The sequence below is a fragment of the Pelodiscus sinensis genome, chromosome 22, assembly GCF_049634645.1.
Source record: "Pelodiscus sinensis isolate JC-2024 chromosome 22, ASM4963464v1, whole genome shotgun sequence".
NCBI lineage: Eukaryota > Metazoa > Chordata > Testudines > Trionychidae > Pelodiscus > Pelodiscus sinensis.
In genome coordinates this window covers 14,572,049-14,600,004 of record NC_134732.1, presented here as the reverse complement: position 1 = coordinate 14,600,004, position 27,956 = coordinate 14,572,049, and the positions used below count along the sequence as shown (strand labels likewise).

The window sequence follows — 27,956 nt, the reverse complement described above, 5'->3', positions numbered from 1 at the left end:
CAACTGCTCCGAGGTGTGGCAAGGGGGGCTACAAGGAGGGTTTACAAGAGGGCGCAGGGGAGATTGCAAGCGGGTTGCCAGGGAGCACGGGCCGTTTGCAGCGATCCGGAGCATGGGCCACCCACTGCCTGGGACAGAGGTCCGGGCTCCTTCCGTTTGTCAGCCCGGGCTGGGAGCCTCCCGCCTTGCACCTCTGCTGGGGATGCCTCTGCCCCAGCTCCGGAGCGTTCCTGGCGAGCAAGCCAGGCTCCTGGGCAGACTTTGCCCCCTGCACCCCCTTCTGGGAGAGCCACACTGGGAAAAAGTTACTGGGCTGCGCCTCGCCCCCCCCCCCCCCCGGTAAGTTTCCCCGCGTTGTTCAGGTGTTTGCAGCTCTCAACCCCAGCCTGGCAAAGGCTCAGCCAGGAGGGACTCTCAAAGGGGGGGGGGTGTCAATTCACTTGTCAATTCACTTGTGACTTAAACAGGATTTGACTCATTACTTTGAAAAAAGATGTGCATGCATATAATCAGCTGTCGATCTCTCAGCATTGTTTTGCTTTTTCTGTGTTGTTTTCCTTCTGCTTTAAATGTATTTCCTCTACTCACATCAGGATTGCATGTGATATTAATAGTGCTGTGATATGCTGGTCACTGAGCTCTATGTGTGAAAACCACTTCCTCCTAACAGTTTCGTTTTGTTCATAAAATTGAAACCATGCCTCCTGCTGAGCAGATGCAGCTATGTGCAGCCCTCCTTTGCTCTTGAAGTCCTTTCCACTCCAGAAGTCTTGTTTGGCCTCTCCCCGAGGCCTCAAGCTCTGCCTTTGAAAGAGCTCTGTGCTGTGTCTAGCAGTAGTATTTACAGCGCAGCCCTGAGGGAAAGTGAAACCCAGCAGTGCTACACTGCTGATGAAGTTTGCAAAAGTGAAACCAGCTTGGGAAAACTGCTCAATGAGACTTCCAAAGAGAGCCAGGGTTACAGCACTCTCAGTGAGGCCTAGAAATGTTTTTATTTCACAAGGGTTTTGCCCTTGTGGAGATGCTGTGGACCCAGCTAGATAAGTAGAGCTTTACTGTGGTGTGTTCTCTCTCAATTTAGTGGGGAGGCCACCCATGGAAATAGAAAACTTGAGCCATTAACTTGAAGCCCTACCCCGCATTTTAAAATGGAGAGCTTAGTTGTGTGGCCAGGGCAGAGGCTGTGCAGAGTTATGTTGAAGCAGAAAGCATGTGACAAAGTTTGGAGACACTCAATTGTCAGAAGCATTTCCTTCCTCATTAGTAAAAGTAACTAGAGGGCCAGTATTGCAGCATGAATTAGGAAGTTCTATGTACATTTACAATCTAGGGTGCAACAGCCTTGTATATGCCCCAGTACTTTGTAATAGGGATGTCAATATGCAGCCACTACACGATTAACTGATAGGCCTGGACTTATTGCTATGGTGACTATTTATCTTGGTACAGTCTCTTATTTAAGGCCTCCTCCCGGCATCCTGACTTTAAAAAACAAACAAACAAACAAAAAACGGGCACATTGTCCCTTATTTTCCCTGCTGGTGGAGCCCTCTCTCCTCGCCTCCCTCCCTCCCCTCCCCCCCTTCCTTCCGCCCCTGGCACACTGCAGGACTGAAGTCCTGAGTGCTGGCAGCTCCCCCCCGCACCTCTCCTTCGGGGCTAAAGCTCCGAGCGCTAGCAGTCCGCCCTCCCCTCCACCAGTGTCCCATATTCCACATAGGGAAATATGGGCACCCTACTTATTGGTTAATCTTGTTGACTACCCGCACTCCCCCCTGCCTTGCTGCCTCTGATACAGAGGCAGCAAAGCATGCGTGGGAAATGGTGCCTGTGAGGAGCTGGCGCCTGTGAGGAGCTGGCTTTAAGCAGGCTCCCCGGGAGCACCAGTTCCACCTGCCCCCCACCTATCAGAGGCGATAACGCAGAGGGTGAGGGGGGTAGGCTGAAGCCAATATATGAGGAGAGCCAACTTTCAAGTAGGCTCCCCGTGTGTGCTTTCTTCACAGACCCGCCTGCTCCCTTCTCCCCTGCTGCCACCTTAAAACCCGTCCCCCCCCCATCACCAGCTCCCTGGTGCCACCTGTCCCCCTCTGTATCAGAGGCAGCAAGCGGGGGGGGGGGGGCAGAGTTGAGAGGGGAAGCAAGAGCTGGTGGGGAGCTAGCTTAAAAAACGGTTTCCCTCAGCACCATCTCCATGGGTGCCGCCTCTCTCTCCCCCACCCCCCCCCCCCCCCCGTGCTGCTGCCTCTGTCAGAGGCAAGAGAGTGGAGGGGGAGGGAGGCTACCTCAAAGCAGCCTCTGACCATGGCAGGAAGAGGCTGCTCCATCAGGGGTCCCATGCAAGCCTAGACTGAGCAAGATTGGCTCAGTCCTGGCTCACACTGGGTCTGGGAGCTACCCCCCTGCAGCTCTGCTCCTACTAAGTTTAAACTGCAGAGCTGCAGCAGGGCTAGGACCTGGACCCAGCATAAGCCAGGACTGAGTGCTTTCCCTTATCCGCTAATCATGTAGTCTATAAAAATTCAGCTGGTCCCTTTTGGCAGCAGGCCGTGCTCCCCTCCTGCTCCCAACCCTCCCACCCTGGTACTGGGAAACTGTTATGCTCTTCTTGATACAGGAGATAAGGAATCATACCCCCCCCCCCCCCCAACTCCAGCTGAGGAGAAGAAGCCTCGTACCCCCAAGGCTGGGAGGTCTACTGCCACCACAGCAAGGAGGAAACGTAAGGTAGTGGTGGTTGGAGACTCTCTTCTGAGGGGGACTGAGGCACCCATCTGTTGCCCTGGCATGTCATCTCAGGAGGTATGCTGCCTGTTGGGGGCCTCTATCCGAGATGTTAGAGGTATTGTCAAGGATTTCCTGGCCCTCTGACTACTACCCCATGCTACTCATCCATGTGGGCACTAATGATACTGCAAGGTGTGACACTGAGTGGATCAAGAGTGACTGCAGGGCTCTGGGAATACTGGTAAAGGAGTTTGGAGTGCAGATGGTATTCTCTTCAGTGCTTCCTGTCAAACGTAGGGACCCAGGCAGAGACAGGTGCATCCTGGAGGTGAATGCATGTCTGTGAAAATGGTGTTGCCAGGAGGGCTTTGGCTTCCTCGACCACGGGATACTATTCCAAGAAGGACTGCTAAGCAAGGATGGGGTTCACCATTCAAGAAAGGGGAAGAGAGAGTATTTGGATGCAGACTGGCTAACCCCCTGAGGAGGGCTTTAAACTAGGTTCAACGGAGGCAGGTGACCAAAGCCCACAGGTAAGTGAAGAACATGGAGACCTGGGAGATGGGTCGGAAATGGGAGGGAGCATGGGCTATAATAGCAGAGGAAAAAGGAGGGACAAAGCAGAACTGGAAGGCAAGATCAAATCAGTATCTTAGATCCCTATATACAAATGCAAGAAGTATGGGTAATAAGCAGGAAGAACTGGAAGTGCTAATAAATAAACACAACTATGACATCGTTGGTATCACAGAGACTTGGTGGGATAATACACACGATTGGAATATTGGTATAGAACATTACTGCTTAGGAAGGATAGGTGGGGAAAAAAGGGATGTGTTGCTTTATATATTAAAAATGTATACTTGGACTAAGGTAGAGATGGACGTAGGAAACAGATGTGTTGAGAGTCTCTGGGTTAGGCTAAAAAGGGTTTAAAAAAAAGAGGTGATGTTATGCTTGGGGCCTACTACAGGCCACCTACCTAGGTAAAAGAGCTGGATGAGGCTTTTTTAAAACAACTAACAAAATCATCCAAAGCGCAGGATTTGGTGGTGATAGGGGACTTCAACTATCCAGACATATGTTGGGAAACTAACACAGTGGGACACAGACTATCCAGTAAGTTCTTGGACTGCACTGGAGACAATTTTGTTTCGGAAGGTTGAAAAAGCTATTGGGGAAGCTGTTCTAGATTTGATTTTAACAAATAGGGAGGAACTGGTTGAGAATTTGAAAGTGGAAGGCAGCTTGGGTGAAAGTGATCATGAAATCTATGATTTCATGAGTCTAAGGAATGGTAAAAGGGAGAACAGCAAAACAGACTATGGATTTCAGGAAGGCAGATTTTGGTAAGCTCAGCAAGCTGGTAGGTAAGGTTACATGGGAAGCAAAACTACAGGGAAAAACAACTGAAGAGAGTTGGCAATTTTTCAAAGGCACATTGTTAGGGGCCCAAAAGCAAGCTATTCCACTGCATAGGAAAGATAGAAAGTATGGCAAAAGGCCACCTTGGCTTAAACACAAGATCTTGCATGATCTAAAAATCAAAAAGGAGTCATATAAAAAATGGAAAATAGGTCAAATGACAAAGGATGAATATAGGCAAACAATACAGAAATGCAGGGGCAAGATTAGAAAGGCAAATGCACAAAATGAGCTCAAACTAGCTACAGGCATAAAGGGAAACAAGAAGACATTCTATAAATATATTAGAAGCAAGAGGAAGACCAAAGATATGGTAGGTCCACTGCTCAGTGAGGAGGGAGAAACAGTAACAGGAAATCTGGAAATGGCAGAGATGCTTAATGACTTCTTTGTTTCGGTCTTCACCGAGAAGTCTAATGATGAAGGAATGCCTAACATAGTGAATGCTAATGGGAAGGGAGTAGGTTTAGAAGATAAAATAAAAAAAGAACAAGTTAAAAATCACCTAGAAAAGTTAGATGTCTGCAAGTCACCAGGGCCTGATGAAATGCATCCTAGAATACTCGAGGAGCTATCTGAGCCTTTAGCTATCATCTTTGAAAAATCATGGAAGACAGGAGACATTCCAGAAGCATGGAAAAGGGCAAATGTAGTGCCCATCTATAAAAAGGGAAATAAGAACAACCCAGGAAACTACAGACCAGACAGTTTAACTTCTGTGCTAGGAAAGATAATGGAGCAAGTAATTAAGGAATTCGTCTGCAAACACCTGGAAGATAATAAGTGATAGGAAACAGCCAGAATAGATTTGGAAAGAACAAAACATGTCAAATCAATCTGATAGCTTTCTTTGATAGGATATCAAGCCTTGTGGATAAGGGAGAAGCAGTGGACATGGTATACCTAGACTTTAGCAAGGCACTTGACATGGTCTCACATGATATTCTTATAAATAAACTAGGCAAATACAACTTAGATGGGGCTACTATAAGGTGGGTGCATAACTGGCTGGATAACCCTTCTCAGAGAGTAGTTATTAACAGTTCACAATCCTGCTGGAAGGCCATAACAAATGGGGTTCTCCAGGGGTCTGTTTTGGGACCGGTTCTGTTCAATATCTTCATCAACGATTTAGATATTAGCATAGAGAGTGTGCTTATTAAGTTTGCAGATTATACGAACTTTGCAGCTGCTTTGGAGAAGAGGGTCATAATTCAAAATGATCTGGACAAACTGGAGAAATGGTCTGACGTAAACAGGATGAAATTTAATAAGGACAAATGCAAAGTGCTCCACTTAGGAAGGAACAATCAGTCTCACACATACAAAATGGGAAGCGACTGTCTAGGAAGGAGTACTGCAGAAAGGAATCTAGGGGTCAGAGTGGACCACAAGCTAAATATGAGTCAATAGTGTGACACTGTTTCAAAAAGAGCAAACGTGATTCTGGGATGCATTAACAGGAGTGTTTTGAGCAAGACGCAAGAAGTCATTCTTCCGCTCTAGTCTGCGCTGATTAGGCCTCAATTGGAGGCCAGTTCTGGGCACCATATTTCAAGAAAGATGTGGAGAAATTGGAGAAGGTCCAGAGAAGAGCAACAAAAATGATTAAAGGTCTAGAAAACACGATCTATGAGGGAAGACTGAAAGAATTGGGCTTGTTTAGTTTAGAAAAGAGAAGACAGAGAGGGGACACGATCTCCATCTCCATTAACCTATAAGCAGATTATATAGACATCTATCAGGGATGGTCTAAATGGTACTGGGTCCTGCTTGAGGACTGGGGACTGGATTCGATGACCTCTTGAGTTCCCTTCAAGTTCTAGTGTTCTATGATTCTATTAGTGAAATATCTGCTTCCTAACATCACTAGTCAGGATAAACTTGACAAGGAAATTCAGCTTCGTAACTCACAATGGTGTTGCTGAGAAGGTGAACAGTGTGTGTGATTGCTGATGCTATAAATCAGGGGTGGAGAACCTTTGTTGGGTCAGGGACTGCTGACCCACAGAAAAATCAGTTGGAGGTGGCACACAATTGAGAAACAAAAGAAAAAAAGCCCCCAACTGAGGAGGTGAGAAGAAGAAAGACATTCCCCACATTCTGCTCACTCACCAGAGCCTACAGAGGCCCAGCTTAATAGATTTTATGTGCTCCAGCCCCATTGGGGGCAAGTCCTGAGCCTCAGGGGGCTGGATCCATGCAAGCTGGGATGAGCCTTAGGTTCCCCACTCCTGCTGTAAATGCTCAATCAGTCATTTGAGTCCAGCTCTGGATATAGAGGCTATGTCTCAGACTCAATTAACATCAACCTGTAAACACCTTGTCCTGGTGACAGTTTGTAGTCACTATGGATGTTAAGAAGCAGTTAATTTGCTAATCGTGTAGTCGATAGAATTTTTATCGACTACATGATTAGTCAGTAAAGTCAGTTACAGCACTCAGGCCCAGCTCGTGCCTGGTCTGGGACGTAGCCCTGCTGTGCCTCTGCATTAAAATGTTGTAGGAGCCAGGCGGGCTGGCAGCTCTGCTCAGTCCCGGTTCATGCCAGGTCCAGGATCAAACTCTGCTGCGGCTCTGCATTTAAAATGTAGTAGGAGCTGAGCTGTCTGCCCGCTGGCAGCTCAGCAGAGACACAGTGGGGCTCTGCATTGACATGCATATAGTCATAGCATTCACTGATAAGCTTTTGCTTTATTGGTTATTGCTTATTGGTTAATTGACTATACTATTACATCCCGAGTAGGCACATCTTCCCAATACGAGTAGAGTAACTCCCCTGAAATGAGTGCATAGTGGGTTCATCTTTGCCTGCTAATCCAAGGTAAAGGTTACAGCAGCACTGACCATTGGGGCATGCAGTCACACTGAGGAGACTAGTGATGTAAACCTGCTATTCTAGCAGTGGCATCCCCCAGCCCTTTCTGCAACCCTGACAAAAACTGAGGCAAACCGTTGGAAATATTCAGTGACACAGCCCCTGAAGTCCTGTCCCAGAGAACAAAACATTGAGTGGAACCTGTTTTAGTGCCAGATAAGCTTTCAGATATGGACAAGCTTGCTCCCTACCGTCTTTGTGAAATAAGAGCACTCCTGGCTCAAACCCATTGCTCACTGTGGTGCCTCCAGAACAGCAAATGACCTGTGACTACACCGATAGGCAGAGAAGGAGGATTCTTTAAACTTGTGTGATGCACTGCACGTCAGTCTCCCCTCTGGCCAATTTGAACTGCAAGACCACAGAAATACTAAACTGCCTACACACGGAGGTTGTAGGATTTCACTTCTGCTAGCTTTTTGTAACTACCTATCCAGGCTTGCGGAGGAGAGAGAAGCAAATAAACCTGCAGCTGTAACTTGCTTTTACGGAACAAAAGTAGGGTTGCATGCTGGTGCTAATTTTTCTAGTGCTGGTCTGTTGGCAGCACCTCTTGAGAGGCTGCGTTAGAGGAGAGCTGATCTCAGGCAGCCTGGCATTTTGCATGGCATGAGTTTGAGGAGAGTTGAATGCTCTTTCCCAAAAGTTCATGCTGTGCACTGCCTCCTTTTTGGTTTTCCTGAAGATTATTTGAAAGTACTCAGCTTAGAAGCAAGCAAAGCTGTGGAGTTTGACAGAGTCAAAATCTTGCTGACCCCGCGGAAGCCTCTCAGAAATAGGAGAAACAAGCCCTAACCCATTCCCAAGATAAACCCTCAGCTGTGATTTTGTTTTCTTGCTGCAGTTCTGTTGAGTGGACTGACTCTCCTCTCCTCTCCCCTTGCCCCGAGTCAGCATGGTTTTAAAAGAGAAGCAGCATTTCTAGGCGAAATCACCAGTGCTCAGACCCTGCTAAAGTCCTTGTAACAGACCATGCTGCAGCTGTGTGCTAGGCTGGAGATTAGCAGAAATGGGAACCATATGGGACAGTATTTCAGACACTGGATGTTTTCCCCCTTTAAATGTGTGCTTCATGCTTGGCTCTTGTCCCAGCATGACTGCATAGTTCAGATTCCAGAGCTGCTCACAAGCATGCTGAAATATAGCAGAAAGGGGGGCCTCTCCTGGCTTGGTTTGTAAAAGATCCAATATCCCAAAATTGCTAGGCAAGAGCAGCAAGGCTAATTAATGTCAGCCTACAAAGGGTCCCCTGCGCTCCTTCCTTCGTAGCCGAGTTCTTGTTTGTATTTATAATGATCATGTAATAATAGACTGTTTCTTTGATACCATGTTTTACAGTAACATCTACAAACCCCATTCTGAGATTACATTTTAAGAGGCTGTTGAGGACAGAGGTCCATTAAGTACAGAATGTTGTCTATATGAATTAACCAATTTCCAGCCCAACTTTTTTAATCTATTTTTGTGGTATATTTGGGCACAAAAGTGTTTTTGAATTGAGACGAATATATCAAGCTGGTTGAAACAGACACTATGCAAGCTTCCCTCACAAACCCCCCAAATATGCCTCAATCTCAACCTGCAACATCTACCTGTTCCATCTGTCTCAGTGCAGCACATTGTATCCTCTAGATTCGGATAGCATTTCTCAATTACCAGTCCATGGACCAGTGCCAGTCCCTGAGATCTTCCTGACACTGTTTAGCAAGGCAGCAAGCCAGTCCTTGGCATCAAAAAGGTTGAGAAACTGCTCTAGACTTAGACCAAACCTGAGCTAAACCTGCCAGTTTTGTCAAATACTGTGAAAGTTTAATGGATTAGAGCGATGCTACCAGATTCCTTACACTTGCAACCTAAATCAACTCCAGGGATTAAATACTAATTCATAAATTCCTCTGCCATAGAAACATATAAGTCTGGCTTTGAGTTCAGCATTTTCTAGTAATTAGAGCAAGGTCAGGAGTCCTGTCTTCTCTTTCCAACCCTAGCACTAACTTTCTTTGTAAGCTTGGTTCAAGTTCTCCTGGCACTTAGTTTCCCAGTCAGTTCAATGGGCTTTGATAGCTGCCTTTTGCAAAGCTCTTTGAGATCCTTAGATTAAATGTGCTATGTAAGTTCAAAGTTGTATTATTGTATTGTGTCAAAACAACGAGGAGTCTTGTGGCACCTTAGAGACTAACAGATCTAGTCTCTGAGGGCTTGTCCACCCTGACACGTTTTGTCACCAAAAACTGCCTTTTGGCAACAAAACAGAGCATTTACACTACAATGTGATTTTTGTCCCAAAAAACATCCAGTTGTGGCGACAAAAAACTTCCACCCCCGAAAGAGACTTTTCTTTTTCCCTCCCTTTATTGTTGACAAAAAGCCAGCATGGACCCTGCTGTTTGTTTGTCCAGAGACCTGGCTTCCACCAGTATCCCACAATGCTTGTCCTTATGGCTGCACTCAGCGTTTTGTGATTTCTGCTGCCCTGCAGACATGCCCCCCCCCCTCCTTTCAAAGCTCCAGGAAGTATCTGCCTGCTGAGTGAGCGCCTCAATTTGGGGAACAAATCATTGGAGTACTTCTGTTTTGCCCTGCACTAGAAACACAGTGGCAGGCAGACTGTTGCTGCAGAGGAAGGGCCGGAGAGACTGCTGTGCTGCTTTGACCTTCCTTATCATGGAGATGACATAGAGCTATGAGGAAATCCCAAGAAGTGCAGGGATCAGCTCTGCCTTCCCACAACATTGCAATGTGGGATGCTTACCCACATCGCTTTGCGCTATCTGTCAACTGGGTGCTTGCAATGTGGCCATGAAATGTCAACAATGGGAGACAGAAAAACTGGCTTGTCCAATTTTTACTTTTGGCAACTTTTGCTTGTCGACAGCATTTTTGTCACCAAACCACCTCGGTGTAGACATAGCCTCAGGAGCCACAGAACTCCTTGTTCTTTTTGCAGATACAGACTAACATGGCTACTCCTCTGAGGCATGTATTGTGTACAAATCTCTTGTCCTCTGTAGCAGCAGGAAGTCCATCCTGCAGAATGCTTCCTAGGAGCTTTAATTGGAATAGAGAATTCCATTGTTATGACCACAGTTGTTAAATGTGTAGCTTTTATTGTGGGTGTTTGGTAGCTAGTCCACATTCCCCATTCACATTGCTCCCCTTCTAATTGAGAACTAGCCTGGAGCATGTGGCATTATCAGAATGCGCCAGTGAGATCATGAAATATCAGAGGAGAGAGGGCAGGCAGAATCAATCTGCTGAGCAAGAATGATGTCATGAGCCTGGCGTCTTCCTAGGGATTTAGTATTTTGTGCCAGGCGAGTGAAAATGAACAAAAGTGGAGCCTTTATGCAAACAACTGAAAGTAAATACGGAGATTAGACTGTCAGCATTACTAAGGCCACATAAAAAGTTGACAGTCTCCCCAAAGCTAGCCCTGCTCATCTGTAAAGAAATGGGCAGGAACAGAGAAGAGCATGCCCTGAACCTGAACTCCCCTTAGCCGCGTGCATTGGAAAGAGTTTGCTTCTACGTGTGTGTGTGTGTGTGTGTGTGTGTGTGTGTGTGTGTGTGTGTGTGTGTGTGTGTGTGTGTGTGTGTGTGTGTGTGTGTGTGTGTGTGTGTGTGTGTGTGTGTGTGTGTGTGTGTGTGTGTGTGTCTTTGTCTAGCCTTTTTAGCTCTATCTCCAAAGCATGCCTCTCTATTCCTGTTTGTGGTGACTTGTGATTCAGTCTCTGCTCTGGAAACACAAGAGAAACTAGCTCAGGCTTCACCCGCAACACGAGAGGGGGAAACTACTGAAGAAGTAAGGTAAAGTCTAGCTACCTACTGACCTTTTCACTTTGTAGTGATAAAACTCAGTTAATACTCAGGCCCTGGCCTGAGGCATGTCTCGATTTCTCCTTGATTTAGATTTTACTGCCCATTGCACATTTGAATGTTTGCAGGATGAAAAAGTTAAGGCCGAAACCTGTACATCCAAATGCTGCCAGGTGACACACTTAGTTTTTATGATCTGTTCACGCCTCATCGATAAAGCATTGAAGTGGGCTGTTGAAGTTCTGATAATGAAAAAGCTTCATGTAATTGTTAAGAGAGATCAATCTCCGTTCTGTCTGGTAATGTAGCAGCATGTCTATGCAGCCTAGTTTGAGCAACCTGCATTTGCACTTTTAGAAAACCATAGCAAAGTACTCTGCTTATGCAGTGCATTCATGTCTATGGCCCCAAGATGAACAACAGCTTCTCACAAGCTTTTTAGATACTTGATTCTTCCTTCAGGCTTCCTGGGTACATTCCTGTGCGTATTTTAAAAAACATCCGTGACCATCAGGTTTAGCCTTATTTGCCTCATTATTTAAATTGGGTGTCACTGGTACTCTAAGAAATTCATTCCAGCGTTTGAGTCAGCCTGACTGTCCTCCTCTTCAGTAACAAATGTAGAGAGTGATATGTGATGGTTTTCTTGTAGCTCTCCTGGCATGATGTACTCCCTCCGCCGTATTCACATTCAGTACTGTCTGGGTAAGAGTCTGAAAGCAAGAACATTTGGCACAATAGAGTTTCCTCTATAATGTGTATTTCCTTTTGTCCTGTCTTTAGTAGACTCTGCGAAATCCACTGAATGAGAGGTTGAATTTAATGTAAACTTCATTGCTTCGCAGAGCAATTTTCATTTCTAAAATGGAAAGGAATAATGGCATTTGTGCTTGTAACCTAACCTATCTTTCAGCATACCTTTGAAGTCAATATTTAGTCATTCTCCTCTGTGTTCTGTGAGGTTCTAGATCTATGGAGCAGACTTTTCACAATAGCTGTTAAATTATATGGTTGCAGCAAACAGCATTTTAAGTGTATGTCCCACTGAAATCCACTGGGGAAGTATTAGACACACAATCCTTCTCTCTGTCTAGGTATTTATACCTCTCTCATCATCATGGTATCTGTATGCTTGTGTGTGTCTTCACCTGCTCACAATTGGCAAGGCGCAGTTTTTGTCATTATTTGTACCAAAATAGCTAGAGCCTTCCTTTCCACCAATGACTGAAGACTTTCAGTTGCCCCTTTTCCCCATTTGCAGTAAGAAGAGCCGCCTGGTAATCTATAAGGAACATGCATTACTTGGAGAAAAGTTGGCAGATGTCCCAGCTAGTGATTTCAGCTCTCGTGTGTAGATGATAAAATAATGCTGCCTCCATTTAGTTTTGCCTCTCAACAAAGAGGTGCCTTTGATAGAAAAACCTTGTGCTGTCACTGCTAAACTACTATTAATCTAATTACTTTTTCTTTTGTCTGTCTCTTTTTCCCATCCTCCTTGTTTTTATGTTGTTCATTTTGCATTGTGTAGTACAAATCTGTGTTTAGGTCCTACTCACAGGACTTTGTGCCTCACAACCAAACTTCTGTTCCTCCTTTTCTTTCTTCTACCTCTTCTTCCTCCTCCACCCCACCTTTTCCACCTGTCCATCAGTCTCAGAGCTCTGATCTAGCGGTGCCAACCACAGCCAGCCAGTCACCAAGCACTGTGGATGTGCCAAACTCCTCTTCTCAGGAGAGCAACTTTAATGGGAATGCTCCTGTCTGCCTTCCTTCTGAAACCTCTTTCACTGATTCTCTCCAGACGTCTTCGGTGAGACTATCCAAAGAGATAATGCACCTTAATACAAGGCCGTGTTTTTAAAGAACTGTCGCTTGTTTTAATACATATTTTAGTATAACAGAAATGTATTTAAACATTCGTTCCTGACCACTGGTTCATACGCACTCTGGTTACTAGAACGTCAAGCTTTTGTGACTGCTATGCTAGGCGCCCCACTCCTGCCTTACTTAATAATGAGGGTCTGGAAAGGACCTAACAGCTTACTGTCCCCTCTAATCTACAACAGATTTGGGGGCTTCTCCAAATCCCAGTCTTCCGACTGCAAATAGCCTGTGCTACATTACTGGTTAGAGTGCACGCCATGAAATGGGCAGCATCCGGCACTGGTTGGCTCAGCCAGGGGTGTTAGTCCGATCATCTTTGGAGAAGGTATTTTCGGGCAGTACTAGGTTCCAGATCTGTTAAGAAGCTATGTGAACCCTTGTGCTTGGCAATTGCATTTTTAAAGTAAGCAGTTCCTCTTTCACTTGCCTGGAAAGACTCAAATTCAAGCGTCTGTTTCCCACAAAACAGCAGAGGAGATGAGAACTACCAAACCAGTATGTGGCATGTCTGACTGAAGGGGAAGCAGGGGCACCTTCCTCAATTCAGGGTTTGTCAAGTAAGCGAACGAAAAATTATTTTCAGATTCTTCAGTCCTAACTAGCTACACTCCTGCATCTTCAGTATTGAAGGGTCTTCCTGCAATAGAGTTGCAGCCACCTCTAGCATGTTTTAATCTTGTGTTTGTAGGTAAGGTCTAGGCTAGGGCTGGGCAGTAATTTGTAATGGGGGGCCACTCTAAGAATTTGGTAAGGAGTCGTGGGCTACACACTTCCATGGTATTAATGGAGGAAGTGCGGGGTCTTGGGTGCAGAAGGGAGTTTGGGATGCAGGAGGGGGTTTGGAATCTGGGAGGGACTGTGACCTGTTGCAGAGGACTGGGTGCAGGAGGGCATGCAGAGGGTTTGGGTTATGTGGGGTAGGAGTGCAGAAGGAGGGCAGGGGATGGATGGGAGGGGACTGTGACCTGGGGCAGGCATGCAGGAGGGGGTGCATGGGATTGGGGTGCAAGGTCTGGGAGGGGTACAAGTGCGAGAGCAGGGGTGCAGAGAGTTTGGGTTATGTGGGGCACAGGTGCAGGAGGGGGCAGAGGGTTGGAGGAAGAGAGGGGTTGAGGTGCCAGAGGCAAGCACTGGCTGGGAGATGCTTACATCAGCAACTCCCAGCCAGCAGCCCATCAGGTTCCTCAACCAGGCCCCCTTGCCTTCCGGGCCCCTGCACCCTGCTAGGCTAGGGATGTAATAGTGTAATTGATTAACCAATAAGCAAAAGCTTATCAATCAATGCTATAGACTACATGCATTTCCCCTTCCCCTCACCTGCCAGTAAATTTTTTAGCAGGCTGGCCAGCAGCTTCTGTCAGTGCTGGCTTGTGAAGGGTCTGAGACCTACCCCTGCTGCGACTCTGCATTTAAAGTGTATTAGGAGCCAGGCGGGCAGGCAGCCCTGCTCTGTTCTGGTTCACACCGGGTCCGGGAGCTCAAACCCCTGCCAGATAGGGGCAGCTGCCTCTATATCAGAGGCAGCAGCACAGGGCGACAGACAGCGAGTCTGCGAGGGGAGCTGGGTTTTAAACTGGCTCCTCTTGTGGACCAGCTCCCGTCTGGCTCCCCATATTGTTGCCTCTGATACAGAGGCAGCAGTGCAGATTGACGGAGCTCCTCAGGAGTGGGGTCGGAGCGCACTGGCTGCCGGCCCCACCCCCGGGGACTATAGAATAGTCGAATAACTTATAAGAATTCATGAGGTTAATCAATTCACTGACATTTAACATCCCTAGTCTAGGCTGTGTTTTCAATGGAATTACAAACCTATGCTACATGGCCTGTGTTGGGAATGCAGTCTGGTCTTATCTACGCTGCAAGATAACACCCAGAGTATGTAGCTAGGTCCCTATTGTGGCCATCTTGTTTTCAACTATAAATGTTCAGAATCTGTGACTCTGAAGTCTGAGCTTACATTTGGCTATGCCAGGCCTGGGCAAAATACGGCCCGCCAAGCCACCAGATCCGGCCTGCGGAGGCAGCAGGGAGCCCCAGGCAGGCTCCCCAGCTTGCCCCGCAGCTCTGTGCACTGTGCAAAAACAGGGCTGCAGGGCTCTGTTTCTGTTTTAAAACTGGAGGGGAAGGGGGAAGTTTTAGGAGATGCCCTGCTCCCAGCACATTCCCATTAGCTGGTTTCTGGCAGAAACCAGCCAATGGGAGCTGCTTGTTAGAATAACAGGCAGCTAAGAAGAATCACACCTCTCTCCTGGGTTCAGTTATTCATGAAGCACATGGCCAGGCAAGCAGGCTGGCTGGCTGGGAAACATTTTAAGCTCTGCAGGCAGGCTAGTTTGGCGGCTGACAAGTGAGTCTCTTGGCCACAGCCTGCTTCTGGCACCCCAGCCGTTTCTTACCCCAACTCTGTCTCCCCCCCCTCACCTCCCTCACTCAACAGACCCAAACCCTCTGGTTCCCTTTTACACCCCCTCCCAGAACTGGCACCCCAACCTTCTGCTCCAGATCACAATCTCCTCCAACCCTAGGACACATCCCAAACCCCTGCACTAGGTCACAACCAGCTGCTTCATCCCAACTCCCTCCCAGACTCCCGTCTCCCTCTTGCACCCCAGTCCCTTACCCCAAGCTCCCTTCTGCACCCAACCTCCATTCCAGACCCTGCATCTCCTCCATTAATATCATGGAAGAGTGCGGCCCTCGACCATATTCCAAAATTTTGGAGTGACCCCCATCAAAAATTATTGCCCACCCTTGGGCTACACTGTGATCTCCAACAGGTGGCTTCCGTAGTAGCTCTCTCAAAGGCATCCATGCTACTTTCCTGCTGCTGATGGCTGCACCACTCGGCCTCCTGGATAGTCCTGCTGAGTTGGGAAATGGCGATTATCTCAGTGGAATTACAGAGCCCGAAGTCAGTAGTGACACCTCTCCGCTTGAGCCAAAGGAAAGGATCCCAGCCCAAGCACCAGAGGGTGGGGAGAGATCCTTTCTTGCCAGGGCATGGGCCAGGCATGTTCACTTGCACACATTAAGTGCTGGGCGTGGGGGCACCATGACATATTTCCTTTCATCCTGTCTCCTGTAGAGTGAAAACGCCAGTGAGGAGGCTGGTGAGGGTGAATACGTCAATCTGTATTCCTCTGGCCAAAGCAACGGGGAACTCCCTCACTCTGAAGGAGTAAGTAAACTGGAAGGGACTGCTTGGTGCATGCTGAGCTCATTCAGAGCATAACATGCTTTTTATAAGTCTCTTGCATATTGTGGGCTTCTGTGTTTTGCTGACTTGGCTGCATTGGTGGTGGGCCATCCTGCTTGTCTGTTTTGGTTCTCGCTCTAGACGGAAATCTTGGTTTGGATGGAGAACAGATGATGCTTGGCTTCAGAGATTTGGGGTGAATGTTTTTAAGAACATGGTGGTTGCTTTTCCTTTTAAAGCTACTTCAGCGTGCTTTGTAGTTGGTTTAGGGCTGTGTACACAAGGGTTTGTTTTTTTCTGGAAAGGTACAAGCCTTGACCTGTAGGTTTGGCGGTGCCAATTCTGTACTAAACACTTAACTGCTTCGGCTTTTTTCAAATCCAGTCTTGTGTTTATAAATTGCCATCCTTTCTCATCACCATTGGGATGCAGAGTAAGTGGTTGATATAATCTCTTAACCCTTTCCTCCTCTGCACAGGTCTCATTTTCCCTGTTTCCTACAAGAGATAGGGCAAATCACATCACAGGGGGTATCATCTTCATAGGCATAGGAACTAGGAGTGCAGGGGGTACTGTAGCACCCTCAGGTTTTACCTGGGGGCTCCACTCCTGGCCCTGAATCCATGGTCCTGGTTGCCAGACACAGGGAGTACAGACAGGGGTACAACAACGCCCAGTATAAAATGTCTTCCAGTGCTACTGATTATTTTCCTGTTATATTGTAGAAAATAGCAAAAGCAAAGATCTGTGATTTTCTGTCTTGTCCACTCCTCTGCCTAGGTGGAATTGTTCCCTGAAGTCCATGATCTAGTGTTTATTCCTGTCTAGATTTAACATCTGAAGTAATGAGGCTCCCACCACTTCCCTTCTATCAACACATCTTGACAATCAGGCAATTCCTCCTCCTTGTTCATATCATCCAGCTAGCTTTTAACAAGGGAAGAGGGCTTCACAGCGTTTCTCACTGTGTAACTTAGCACGACTTTGCAAATACATAGAAACCCAGACTTGGCTGTAAAATTTCTAGGGCGATTCTGAATTCTAGAAATGTGGTTTGAATCATCTCAAGTTGATATGTTGAACCTCCAGGGAGCACTCCATATACTGCAAAATATCTACAGTACTATAAAGTTGTTAACCCCATTTATCTTTCATAGTTATTTTCCTCCTTAATAAATGGCTAATGTGAGGTGTATTTTTTTATTTGCTTTGAACTGCTATTATTTGCCTTGTGTTCGGGTTACTCTCTTTTTCAACATTATGACAAGTGGGAATGTTAGGAATCATTAAAAAAAGGAATAGAGAATATCTGATTGCCTCTATATAAAATCTGTAATATGCTCACAGCTTGAATATTGCATGCAGATGTAGTTACCGCATTTCAAAAAAGATACCTTGGCATTGGAAAAAGTTCATAAAAGGGCTACAAAAATTATTAGGAGTTTGGAATGGCTGCCATCTGAAGATTAATAGGACAGGAACTTTTCATCTTAGAAAAGAGAAGACTGAGGGGATATGATAGAAGTCTATAAAATCATGAAGTGAAGAAAGTAAATAGGGAAAAGATATTTACTTCTTCCCTTAACAGAGAACTAGGGGTCACGAAATGAAAGTAATAGGTAGCAGGTTTAAAACAAAAAAAGGAAGAATTTCTACACACAATTCACAGTCAGCCTGTGGAACTCCTTGCCCCAGAGGATGTTGTGAAGACCGAGACTGGGTGACATGGGATGGATCACTTGATGATTTCCTGTTGCTCATTCCATCTGGGGGACCTGGCATTGGCCAGTCGGAAGACAGGATACTGGGCTAGAGGGAATTTTTTGTCTGACCCTTTATGGCTGTTCTTATGTTCTTATGACTTCTGCGGGCTGTAACTAGAAAGAATTAGAAGAGGAGTTTCAGAGAAAAGTTTAGAACAGTCTTGCAGAACAGAAGTAATTCAGCAGAGGGCAAGTACATTTCAGCTGCAAGAGTTGATGAACAAATTTGGAGGAAAGGTTAATATCTAGGTCAGCAACTGACTTGTGGTTTGTAACTGTCAGAAGAATTTCACAACTTTAAAAGGCAAACAAAAATAATAACATTCAAGTTTCCCGAGATGCTTTCCCATTTCCTGGCTAATTAACATTTGTGTTTTCCTGGCATTTGGCATTAATTAGCATCAATCTTTAATCCTTCCATAGGAATATACAGTAAAGGGCCGTTTAGAGGCAGCAAGGCTGTGAGTGTGGGATGACCAGTGGTTGCAGGATCCCATGTAATGATCAAAAGCTTCCTTCTCTTCTAGGAATCTCCCGCCATCAAAGACGGCCATCCCAAAGACTCTACTTCGCATAGCAGCACCAGTGGGAAGGAAAGCAAAGATGGTGGTGAGAGGTGGGCCTGACCTGAACTTGCAGCTCCCCCTGCTCCACAGAATTGCAGTGCCTCTGCAATGTTATTCTAGTCCTACCCACTGACTAACAAGCCACATGTTTCACGTTCTGCCTTCCTCAAAATCTTGGTATTGGCAAGATTTTTATCCCATTCAAACAATCTCATGACATCAGGAAAAACTTCCTAACTGTCAGGGTGGTTAAGCACTAGAATAAATTGCCGGGGGTATTTGTGGAATCTCCATCATTGGATATTTTTAAGAGCAGGTTAGACAAACACCTGTGAGGGGCAGTGCTTGGTCGTGCCAGAGGTGCTGGGCACTGGATTTGGTGATCTCTCGGGGTTCCTTCCAGTTCCATGATTCTTTGAGAAATAAAATCCCATCTAACAAAGAAAATCCAGTCAATGCCGGGTGATTTAACAAACTCATAGTGCTTAATGCAGCCCCCATACATAGGAGCAGCTGATCTGGATCAGATTATCAGTCCAATCCCAACTACTTCTGAGGAAAGGTGCAAGAAACGCTGTATTAGGCAGTTACAGAACTGCCTACCCAAAGGAGGTTTCTTCCTCACCTTGTTAGACAGACATGAGCCCGTACCCAGAAGCAGGAGAGTTTACATCCCTTCGGGCTCCTGAGTTATTTTGAAATCTTCATTCTGATAGATGCAGTGCATATTGGTACATCAAATGAGATGTGCACGGCTGTGTTTAGGTAAGAGGAGGAGGGAGTGCCCCTCTTCTTGGGTGTGAGTGTGTATGAGAGAGAGAAAAAATCTTTTCTCTCTGTCCCAATGGTTTTAATTATTACAATGAAGGAAGCAACATAATTCTAATTCCCATCCTAAGGTTAGTATCTGAGAATTAGGGAGACTGCTCTATGGTGATCAGACGCTGCAGTATGATTGACTTTGGAGGATTGACACAGAGTATTATAGGAAGCCAGGCAAGGGGAATCTGTACAAGACCCAACAAAAGGACCTCCGCTGGGAGCTAGGAGAGTGCCAGGGGGTAGCTGTTTAACACGGGAAAAGAAATTGTTCAAACTTCTGTCATCTCCTCCAGCAGAGAGAAATCTTGTCATCTCAGCCCTCTGTCAGCAAAACAGATCACGAACTGACTTAAGAGATAAGATGCTGCCACCGTGGATAGTCTTTTCCAACATCCATAAGTTTGCAGAATCACTCGTGCTGTAATAACATGAGGCATGTAATAACACTCATAATAACATGAGGGATGAGGCTTCAGACCACACGTGGAAATGCTGAAGTGTGCTGTGATGCATGCTGTAGTTAAAACCTACTTACTAGTCAGAAGTCTAGGCGGACAAGTGTTCTGTTGCTGAAGATTTCATGTATAAGCTGCAGTCTTTCTCCTTTCCCAGGAATGCAAAAAACTATAGTATTAGTACCAGGCACTAGGATGTGTTTGCCAAGAGCTGTGTTCTCTGGGCCGTTTAATGAAGACCTGGAGACTGGGCACTCAATGTGAGAACTCTGCTTCTCTTGCTATATGATATTGGTCCTGATGGTCTTTTGCTGTCTTTGCAGGCTGCAGAAGTCACCAGATGATTTGGAATCATCACTGTTGGAAGAAGAGGTAGATGAGCTGTCTTTGATTGATCACAATGAAATTATGTCTCGGCTGACATTGAAACAGGAGGTAGGTGCTTGCGGGAGTCACTTTCATGCTCCTTGGTTTGTCAAAATTTCGTTGACCATGAGTGCAGAGAAAATGAATCAAACAGCCAGTCAATGTGCAAGCTAAAGAGAAAAACTGATTAGTGAAAGCAACAATTTGCAGTTTTCTGTGTGTAAATTGTTCTGAAAGCAGATGAGATGCCAGCATGGAAAAGTGTTGGCATCAGACCATAAGTTCATTACCAAAGCACAGACTGTCTCATTAAACACATTCTTGTGTCTTTACCTCTTCAGCCTGTCCAAAATGTAACAGCTGAGCTTCCAAGGGCTTCTTTATGCTATGCCCCAGTGCAGGCAACAGCACAATTTGCAGAGTGCACCAAAAAGTTGCATTCGATCTGCCCCATGTGGATGCTGCTGGCGCAGTGGAGCCTACAGCCTCTGCGAGTCCCGGGGCAATGTGTGGGGAGGATCTGGCTGAGAGTAGAATGGGCGAAGCCCAGGATAGCGAGCTTTCAGCACTGCCTGGATCGTGCTTCCCCCCAGCCCTTAGCTGGGGCACTCTAGCAGCAATTTAAAGGGTCCAGGTTTCCCTCTGCTTCCACTGCTTTGAATTTCCGCACCATGGGGAACTAGCCCCCTTTGCCCCCTCCCCGTCAACAGGCCTGTGCTGGCATGAATGAAAATGTACATAGTTCACATAAATACAGTCCTCTTTCAAATAGGACTGTGTTACTGTAAACTAGATACCTTGCTCCAGCAGCATTCACACGGAGCAGTTGGAGTGCAGCATTTTGGTGTGCTCTACAATCATACCCTGTAGGCTGCCTGGCAGCTCAATATGGATGCAGCCTATGTTAACTAAAGTAATCAAGCATTGGTGTGTAGCCAGGTTTATTAGTTGCCCCCTTTCTAAGTCTGGATGAGGATTTAGTATATGGATTAGTCTCTGGTAGAAGGTTGCAGTAAGTGTATTTTTTTTCTACATTGCTCAATGGCTTCAGAAGTGCAAACAAAGCTACTCAGCAAAATAGCTGTTCCTGCACTTGAGAAATAACTTGGTTTCTGGCCTGGGTGCTATGCTTGCTTGCTGATACTCCAAACTAAGCTGTTTCTCATGCAGGGCTTGAGGAAAATACAAGGCCTTTGAAGCTTTCAGACTGTCAAGGGGCCGTTCTGAAAAACAGAGACAATATTTCATTTACTGGCACTTATGGGAATGTTCTTTGGACAGCCATGATCTGCAGGAGAGAGCCAGAAGCTAGAATTCATTCTTAAGTGGTATTTCATAAGCCTTGCCAGAAGTTCACCTGAAAAAAATCACTTCTTAAGCACTGTTGCTCCATATCTGTAAATCAGGAGTAGTCTAAGGGAGCCAGCCAGTATTCCAGTCTCTTCCCTGCAGGAATACTCCATGTAAGGCCCTTAAGAATAATAGACTTTTGTATAATTTTAGTAGTGTGCTCCTGCTGGACGTACGATAAAGGGAGAGGATGTTTGGTTTGGTGGTGAGGCCAGGGAGCGGAAGCTAGGACACCTGAGTTCTCTTCCCAGCACCTGGACTTGGTTGAGGATGGCAGCAAGCAGGTGACATCTAACCAGATAGTTCCAGACTATAGAATTTGCATGCTTGATTTGCAGTTTTTTCAAACTAGATGAGCTTTGATGTGGTAGAGCAGAGGTGGGCATGGTTAGCCAGCGCTAGCTCTTGGCTGGCTGCCAGCGCCTTATTTTCAGGAAAATATTATTTCCCTGAACATCTGCAGGTATGGCCATTGGCTGCGGATTGCTGTCCCCAGCCAATGGGAGATGCAGAAGTGGTGTATGGGCTATGCCACTTCCTGTAGCTCCCTTTGGCTGGGACCAGCAAACTGCGGCCAACAGGGTCTCCAAGTGGCTGTACCTGCAAATGTGCAGTTAAATCAAGCTCTGGTGGCCTGCTAAGGGCTAACCCTGGTGAATCGCCTCTGGCTTATTACCCCCTCTGTTGTAGACTGAAGGCACCATCTTTTAAGTTTGGAGATGTGTTTCTCGCCTCTTTTTCTGTTTTCTTTATCATGCCATTCCCCACCACCCACACCTGGAAGCTAAACACACCAAATTATTAATGCAGCATCTGTTTGCACAGTTAAGTATTCAGAAGCCAGGAAATGCCCAAGTTCAGGCTGAATGTGCAGCTTTCACTCTACACCCTTTGCATCCTAATCCATTACAGCTGGTTTCTGATGCATAATCGCATGCGATTGCTGCTCCTTAATGGCCACTGGAATGCTCACTGGTGAGTAGCATAGAATATTTCCTGTCTGTCTGCTCACAGGCAAACTGTTCAGTTTTTGCTGCTCTGGCCCAAGAAGTGAGTGACCCAGACTGCAAGTCAGAACTGAGTCTCCCTGGATGGCAGGTGGAGTACTCACACTAGATCACAGGACTGGCCTAGCACTCGACACCTTGTCCCAGCTCGCACTTTGCTTTGTGAGGTGCAAGGACTGTTACAGGCTGTACAAGTTAGTGCTGCATTTTAGGCACTAAAGAATTAGGCCACGTGGAAAAGAGGTTTGGCCCCCTGTGTGTAACCTGCTTCTCTTCTCATTGCAGGGTGATGATGGACCAGATGTTCGTGGTGGATCTGGGGATATTTTGCTAGTCCATGCAACTGAGACAGATAGGAAAGGTATAGTGAATGGAATGGAGCAAGCTGGGAGTTTGCAGCTGAGTGTGGCTTTTTCTCTAGTTATGCTACAGACTTCTGTAGTGTTGCCTGCTGATTGTGTTACCATATGCAGATGTGGACAAAAAGGGGAGGACTGTATTAATGTTGCAAAGGGGATTGTGTTTATCTTTGGAAACCGAGCTAAGCTGGATAAGCTCTTATACCATTCCGCTCCACAGCTGTGGTGTTTTTAACTGTTCTGTGTCCAGAGTGTAGCTCTGTGGAGCAAAGCATACCAATGCAAGCGGGTGTCGCCGTTGCCTTGGCATTGCCCATCCTGCCAAAAAATGTCACTGCGTTAGAGAAGAGTAATTGTGAATGGCCCGTGGTGCCATTGATTCAGTTTTCCAAGCGACCCTTCTGCTTTGTATCCTGTTGACTTCAGTTTAATGTTGGGCTGGGGGTAGCTTGAGTGAACTTGTCATTGAAGTAATATCACTGGATTGAGCCAGACACACTAGTGAGCTGCCCCAGCACTGTTCTGCCAGTGCTCCTCAAATTCAACTGTTGCACCCTTCCGGTTCCAGCCCTCATCCTCACACCCACTGACAACCAGTATTGCCAACCGGAGTGGTGATTTGTCATTGTGTGTAAAAGTGGGAGGTGGGTGAAAAGATTCTTTCATTTATTTGGATGTTTTAGCCCCATCTTGTAATGTTAACTTTTTGCATATTTTCAAGCACTGAACACTCACATTTTAACTGTTCTATTCTCCACACTAATTCTAAAAATAGTTTAATTGAACTCTCCAGCTAACCCCTCAAATCCAGCTCCTACAAATATCAATCCCCCTTCGCCAAGTCCTGTGAATAAAGACGGGATTTGTAGCATTTCCAAAGAATGAAAATAAGATGTTTGCATTGGCCTAAACCGGCACAGTTCTCCTGGATTGCCAGCCAAATTCATTCTGCCCTCATTCCTCTTTAAAATGATCAAATGCATCTTTCATGTACAAACCCTGTTTCCTTCTGTAGCATTGGGCATTTGAGACTGCTATCCAGCACCTAGCAGCCAGCCCGGACATACTTTTCCCTCCAGAAATATTCCTGATCTTTCCTGAAGCATAGGCAAAAATGGTGAAAGTGAAATGGATTGTTCTTCATCTCCAGCTTAGTACTGCTCTTCCTTGGAGCAGCAGCCTCTTAGAAATGGCCTCTTGTGCATGGTTCCATTTTTGGAGAGCTAATTACTAGAGGGATACATGTGGGACAACTTGTGCAAAAATAGTGAAATCTGAAGAAACTGCATCAAGGAAAGGTTATGAGGAGCCTGCTACGCTTCCCATTAATGCACATCACTGTGTATTTTAGATGTGCGGTAGCCTCCCCTGTTAGCAGTTATCCCTGCGTCGATAGGGAGAAGTGGGAGGGTGAGAGAGATGTGTATTATATTTCTTACAATAGTTGGCAAACTCCTCTCTGCATACACTGCAAAGTTGTTGGTGCAAGTTGAACCCAGAGGAATTCATACTATGCTAACCCAGTGTTTAGGGGACTGAGAGGGTTAATACATTCAGAGCTGAACTGCAAAGATGGGTATGGATAAGAGGCTTTCTTTTAAAGATGAATTTCCTGGCAGTTCTGGGTGCCAGATCATGCCAGCTGTATTCCCTCACAATGCCTTTTGGTTAGATAGGAACCCAGAAGAAATATAACTCCGCTCCCTGTTGCATGCTGCTCCTTGTCCATTTAGGTTTGAGCAGCAGAGCTAGGTGGAATGAGGGATAAAAGAAGACTTGTGGTATTTAGGAATAAAACCTGGGGCCAGCTGTGCCCATGGCTGTGCATTCCTGCCGCAAATGCAGGATTAAAGCTGAACAAGGCACAGAGCTCACCTATAACATGACCACCCACCCACCCTGCTTTAGAGATTATATCTGATCATCGTAGACTAACAGACAGCCACTCGCCACTGATTTAGGAGCAGCAGTAAGGAGCTTTCTGTGTGAGGTTACTGCCAAGTGAAACACTGCAGACAGACAGGAGCAATTGTCATACTTCCATTCCCCCTTGTTTAACAGATGAACAATTAAGGGGGGGAGGCGTTCCAGCCCAATTGGGCTGGAGTGTCCCTTCCTGCTGCCACGGTTGGGCTGGAGTAGCCCCTGCCTACAGCACCCTCTTTTCCACCCTGGGCCCACTGTGGACAGGGGCTGCTCTGGAACATGGAGCAGCTCCTGTCCATGGCAAGCCCTGCAGGGTTGGAGCAGTCCCTTGCCCACAGCGGGCAGGAACATGCACCAGCCCCCACCGCTTACTGGAATTGGTAAGGATTATCCGTTAAGGGTACTGCTTACTGGTTAACCGGTTTACCTTACGCAGCCCTTGTTTTAGGCAAACTTGGTATGTTTCCCCCTGCATCTCTATTAATACACCTCCATCTTGGCCCAAAACCTCTAATGAACCTGTAACTGTCCATCCTTCTCCCCAGAGCTGCCAAAGGATTTCAGGCCTAACCATGCTATCTCCTTTAATTACTGCAGCTTCTCTGGAGCAGAAGGGATCAGTAAGGCCAGAATGCAATGAGTTTAGGCTGAGACTGTCAGAATCATTTCACCCGTGTTTACAGAGGGACTAAGCTTCACTGTGGCTGCTTTCTGTGTAGATGCATCCCTCTCACTATCGTATGCAGATTCCATCTCTTGCTCCCATGACTGTAGACAAAGCCACTGACATCCAATTGTGGAGATGCTTGGGCATAGAAGCACACTGCATGCTTTGTAGCACCCTTTACTAGCCAACATTTGCAGTGCTATTAATTCTTCCCCTCATTGGAAATAGGCTGTTCGCGCTCTCAGCAAAACTAGCAGCAATGCTTTGAAAGTGGCCGTAAAGTTCCATTGAAAGGGGTTTGTTTGATTGCACTTTAGCTTGACCTGTTATTAAAGGCCCTCTTCTCTGATGTACATGATTTTTGCTGCCCCTCTAGGTTGTTGTCTAAGCAAATCTCAGTGTGTTACAACCAGGAGTCAGACAAATGGGGTGGAGAGAATTTTGCCATTGCTTTTATGCAGGGGTGGTCAACCTGTGGCTCTTCAGAAATTAATACGCGGCTCCCTACATGAGGGCCGGGGCTGGAGCTGCAGGTGCTAACTTTCCAATGTGCCAGGGGTGCTCACTGCTCAATCCCTGGCCCTGCCCCCACACTACCCCCTTCCACCAGGCCCCTTCCCCTTCCCCTGAGCTGGATGTGCTCTCACTACGCCCCTCTCCCTTCCAGAGTGTCTTGCAGGATGCGAAACAGCTGATCACTGTGGGCCGGAGGCATGGGGGCTGCCAGCAGCAGGAGGAGGCACTAGGGGGAGCTAATAGGGGGCTGCTGCTGTATTACTGTGACTCTTCAGCAATGTGCACTGATGAATGCCAGCTCCTCAGACTCAGGCTGGCCGCCGCCTGGCAAGAGATAACACTGCAGTGTTGCTGTAAATCTGGATATGAAGTTGTTCTTGCACAGTTTGCCTCCCCGTTACCAATTTTTGTCCTTTTGTAAAGCTGCCCTAAATGTTGAATTCAGTACAGAGCATGTTTCTTTCTGGAGACCCCATTGACTGAGGTGTTGCTGCCTTCCCTTTTAGATCGGGTGCTGTATTGTGAAGCCTTTTTGACAACGTACAGAACATTCATTACCCCTGAAGAGCTCATCAAGAAGCTGCAATACCGATATCCTTCCAAAAGTGCACTACCCTAGACGCCGTCACGGCTCGGAGCGCTGCATTCAACATTGCATGGGCAGGGCAGGAAATGGCCTAATCCAAAGCATGCTGGCAAAGCAGTCTGCGGTATATTCAAGCCCATGTGGATGACACCCCCCCCTGTTAGCTTATGGGCAGGAATTCATTGTTTAGTGCACAATTGCTTCATTTCAGTGCAAATCAGATAGCAAGCTCCCTGGGAGAAATCAAAGCTGATGTGGTTTATTGGTCTGCAGCACAAGACTGAGAGCCAGGAATTCCAGGGTTCTAATCCCAACTCCGGATGACTGCTTGGCTTTAGCAATTCTATCATTTGTCCATGCCATAGCTTTCTCATCTGTACAATGGGATAATATTTAATTTCCTCTTAGGAGAACAAGTAATCCTGTAGCACCTTAGGGTATGTCTACACTACCCTCCTAGTTCGAACTAGCGGGGTAATGTAGGCATACCGCACTTGCAAATGAAGCCCGGGATTTGAATTTCCCGGGCTTCATTTGTATAAGTGGGGCGCCGCCATTTTTAAAACCCCGCTCGTTCGAACCCCGTGCAGCGCGGCTACATGGGGCACGAACTAGGTAGTTCGAACTAGGCTTCCTAGTTCGAACTACCGTTACTCCTCATTCCACGAGGAGTAACGGTAGTTCGAACTAGGAAGCCTAGTTCGTGCCCCGTGTAGCCGCGCTGCACGGGGTTCGAACGAGCGGGGTTTTAAAAATGGCGGCGCCCCGCTTATGCAAATGAAGCCCGGGAAATTCAAATCCCGGGCTTCATTTGCAAGTGCGGTATGCCTACATTACCCCGCTAGTTTGAACTAGCGGGGTAGTGTAGACATACCCTCAGAGACTAACAAGAATAGATGGGTAGTATCAGAGCTTTCACAGGCAAAACCCTCTTCCTCTGATGATTTTTATTTTATATATATATATAGATAGATAGATAGATATAATTTTTTTTTGTTAGTCTCTAAGGTTCTATAGGAATACTTGTTTATAAAGTTACACACTGACATGGCTACGCTTTGAGAACTCCTCTCAGGGTATGTCTGGACAGCGCTAAGAGATGCAATTCCCAGCATGTGACATACGCAATCTAGTATGCTAAATGTAGCAGTCATACAGGCAGGGCTTGGGCTAGCCACCTGAGTGCAACCCAGCCCAACCCTCTGGATATTTAGTGGGCTGGCTAGCCCGAGTCACTGCCTGTGGTGCTGTAGCCATACTGCTGTATTTAGCAAGCTAGCTTGAGCAGAATTAGCGTGTTTATGTTGTCTTGAGCTGGGAATTGCCCCTCAGAGCTGTTCAGATGTACCCAGAGAGATGGTGTGTGGATTGATGACTGTGGAGTTACTGGTGAAAACTAAACTCTCAGTATTTAGACCTCCTTCCTGCCACCAATACTTCACATTGGGGTTCTGAGCTGTGCCCTTGGTACCGGTATCATGGCTAGGGCCCCTTACCTCCCGGCAGATACTTCTGCTGTGACATATAGAATATTACATCTAGAATGCCCTTCCCTTGGCTCCTGTCCCATAACTCCCTCCATTGCCATGGCACAGAGGTGCACAGTGTAAAAGCTTCATGGGTTTTAGTCCAAGGCCTGGTGTCATG

At 46.6% G+C, this 27,956-nt stretch overlaps 1 protein-coding gene across 8 annotated transcripts in view; it reads left to right on the top strand.

The window, feature by feature from the left end:
- Window positions 1-27,956, top strand: part of RAPGEF1 (Rap guanine nucleotide exchange factor 1) — a 151,797-nt gene that overhangs the window by 110,663 nt on the left and 13,178 nt on the right. For 3 of the 8 annotated variants that reach the window (XM_075905548.1, XM_075905547.1, XM_075905550.1), the window contains 6 exons: window positions 12,375-12,656; window positions 15,816-15,908; window positions 18,217-18,305; window positions 19,856-19,967; window positions 22,541-22,616; window positions 26,230-26,318. In XM_075905548.1, coding sequence (XP_075761663.1) covers window positions 12,375-12,656; window positions 15,816-15,908; window positions 18,217-18,305; window positions 19,856-19,967; window positions 22,541-22,616; window positions 26,230-26,318 — 741 coding nt within the window. The remainder of the gene's footprint in view (window positions 1-12,374; window positions 12,657-15,815; window positions 15,909-18,216; window positions 18,306-19,855; window positions 19,968-22,540; window positions 22,617-26,229; window positions 26,319-27,956) is intronic. The other 5 variants (XM_075905551.1, XM_075905553.1, XM_075905552.1 and 2 more) reach the window with 3 other exon arrangements.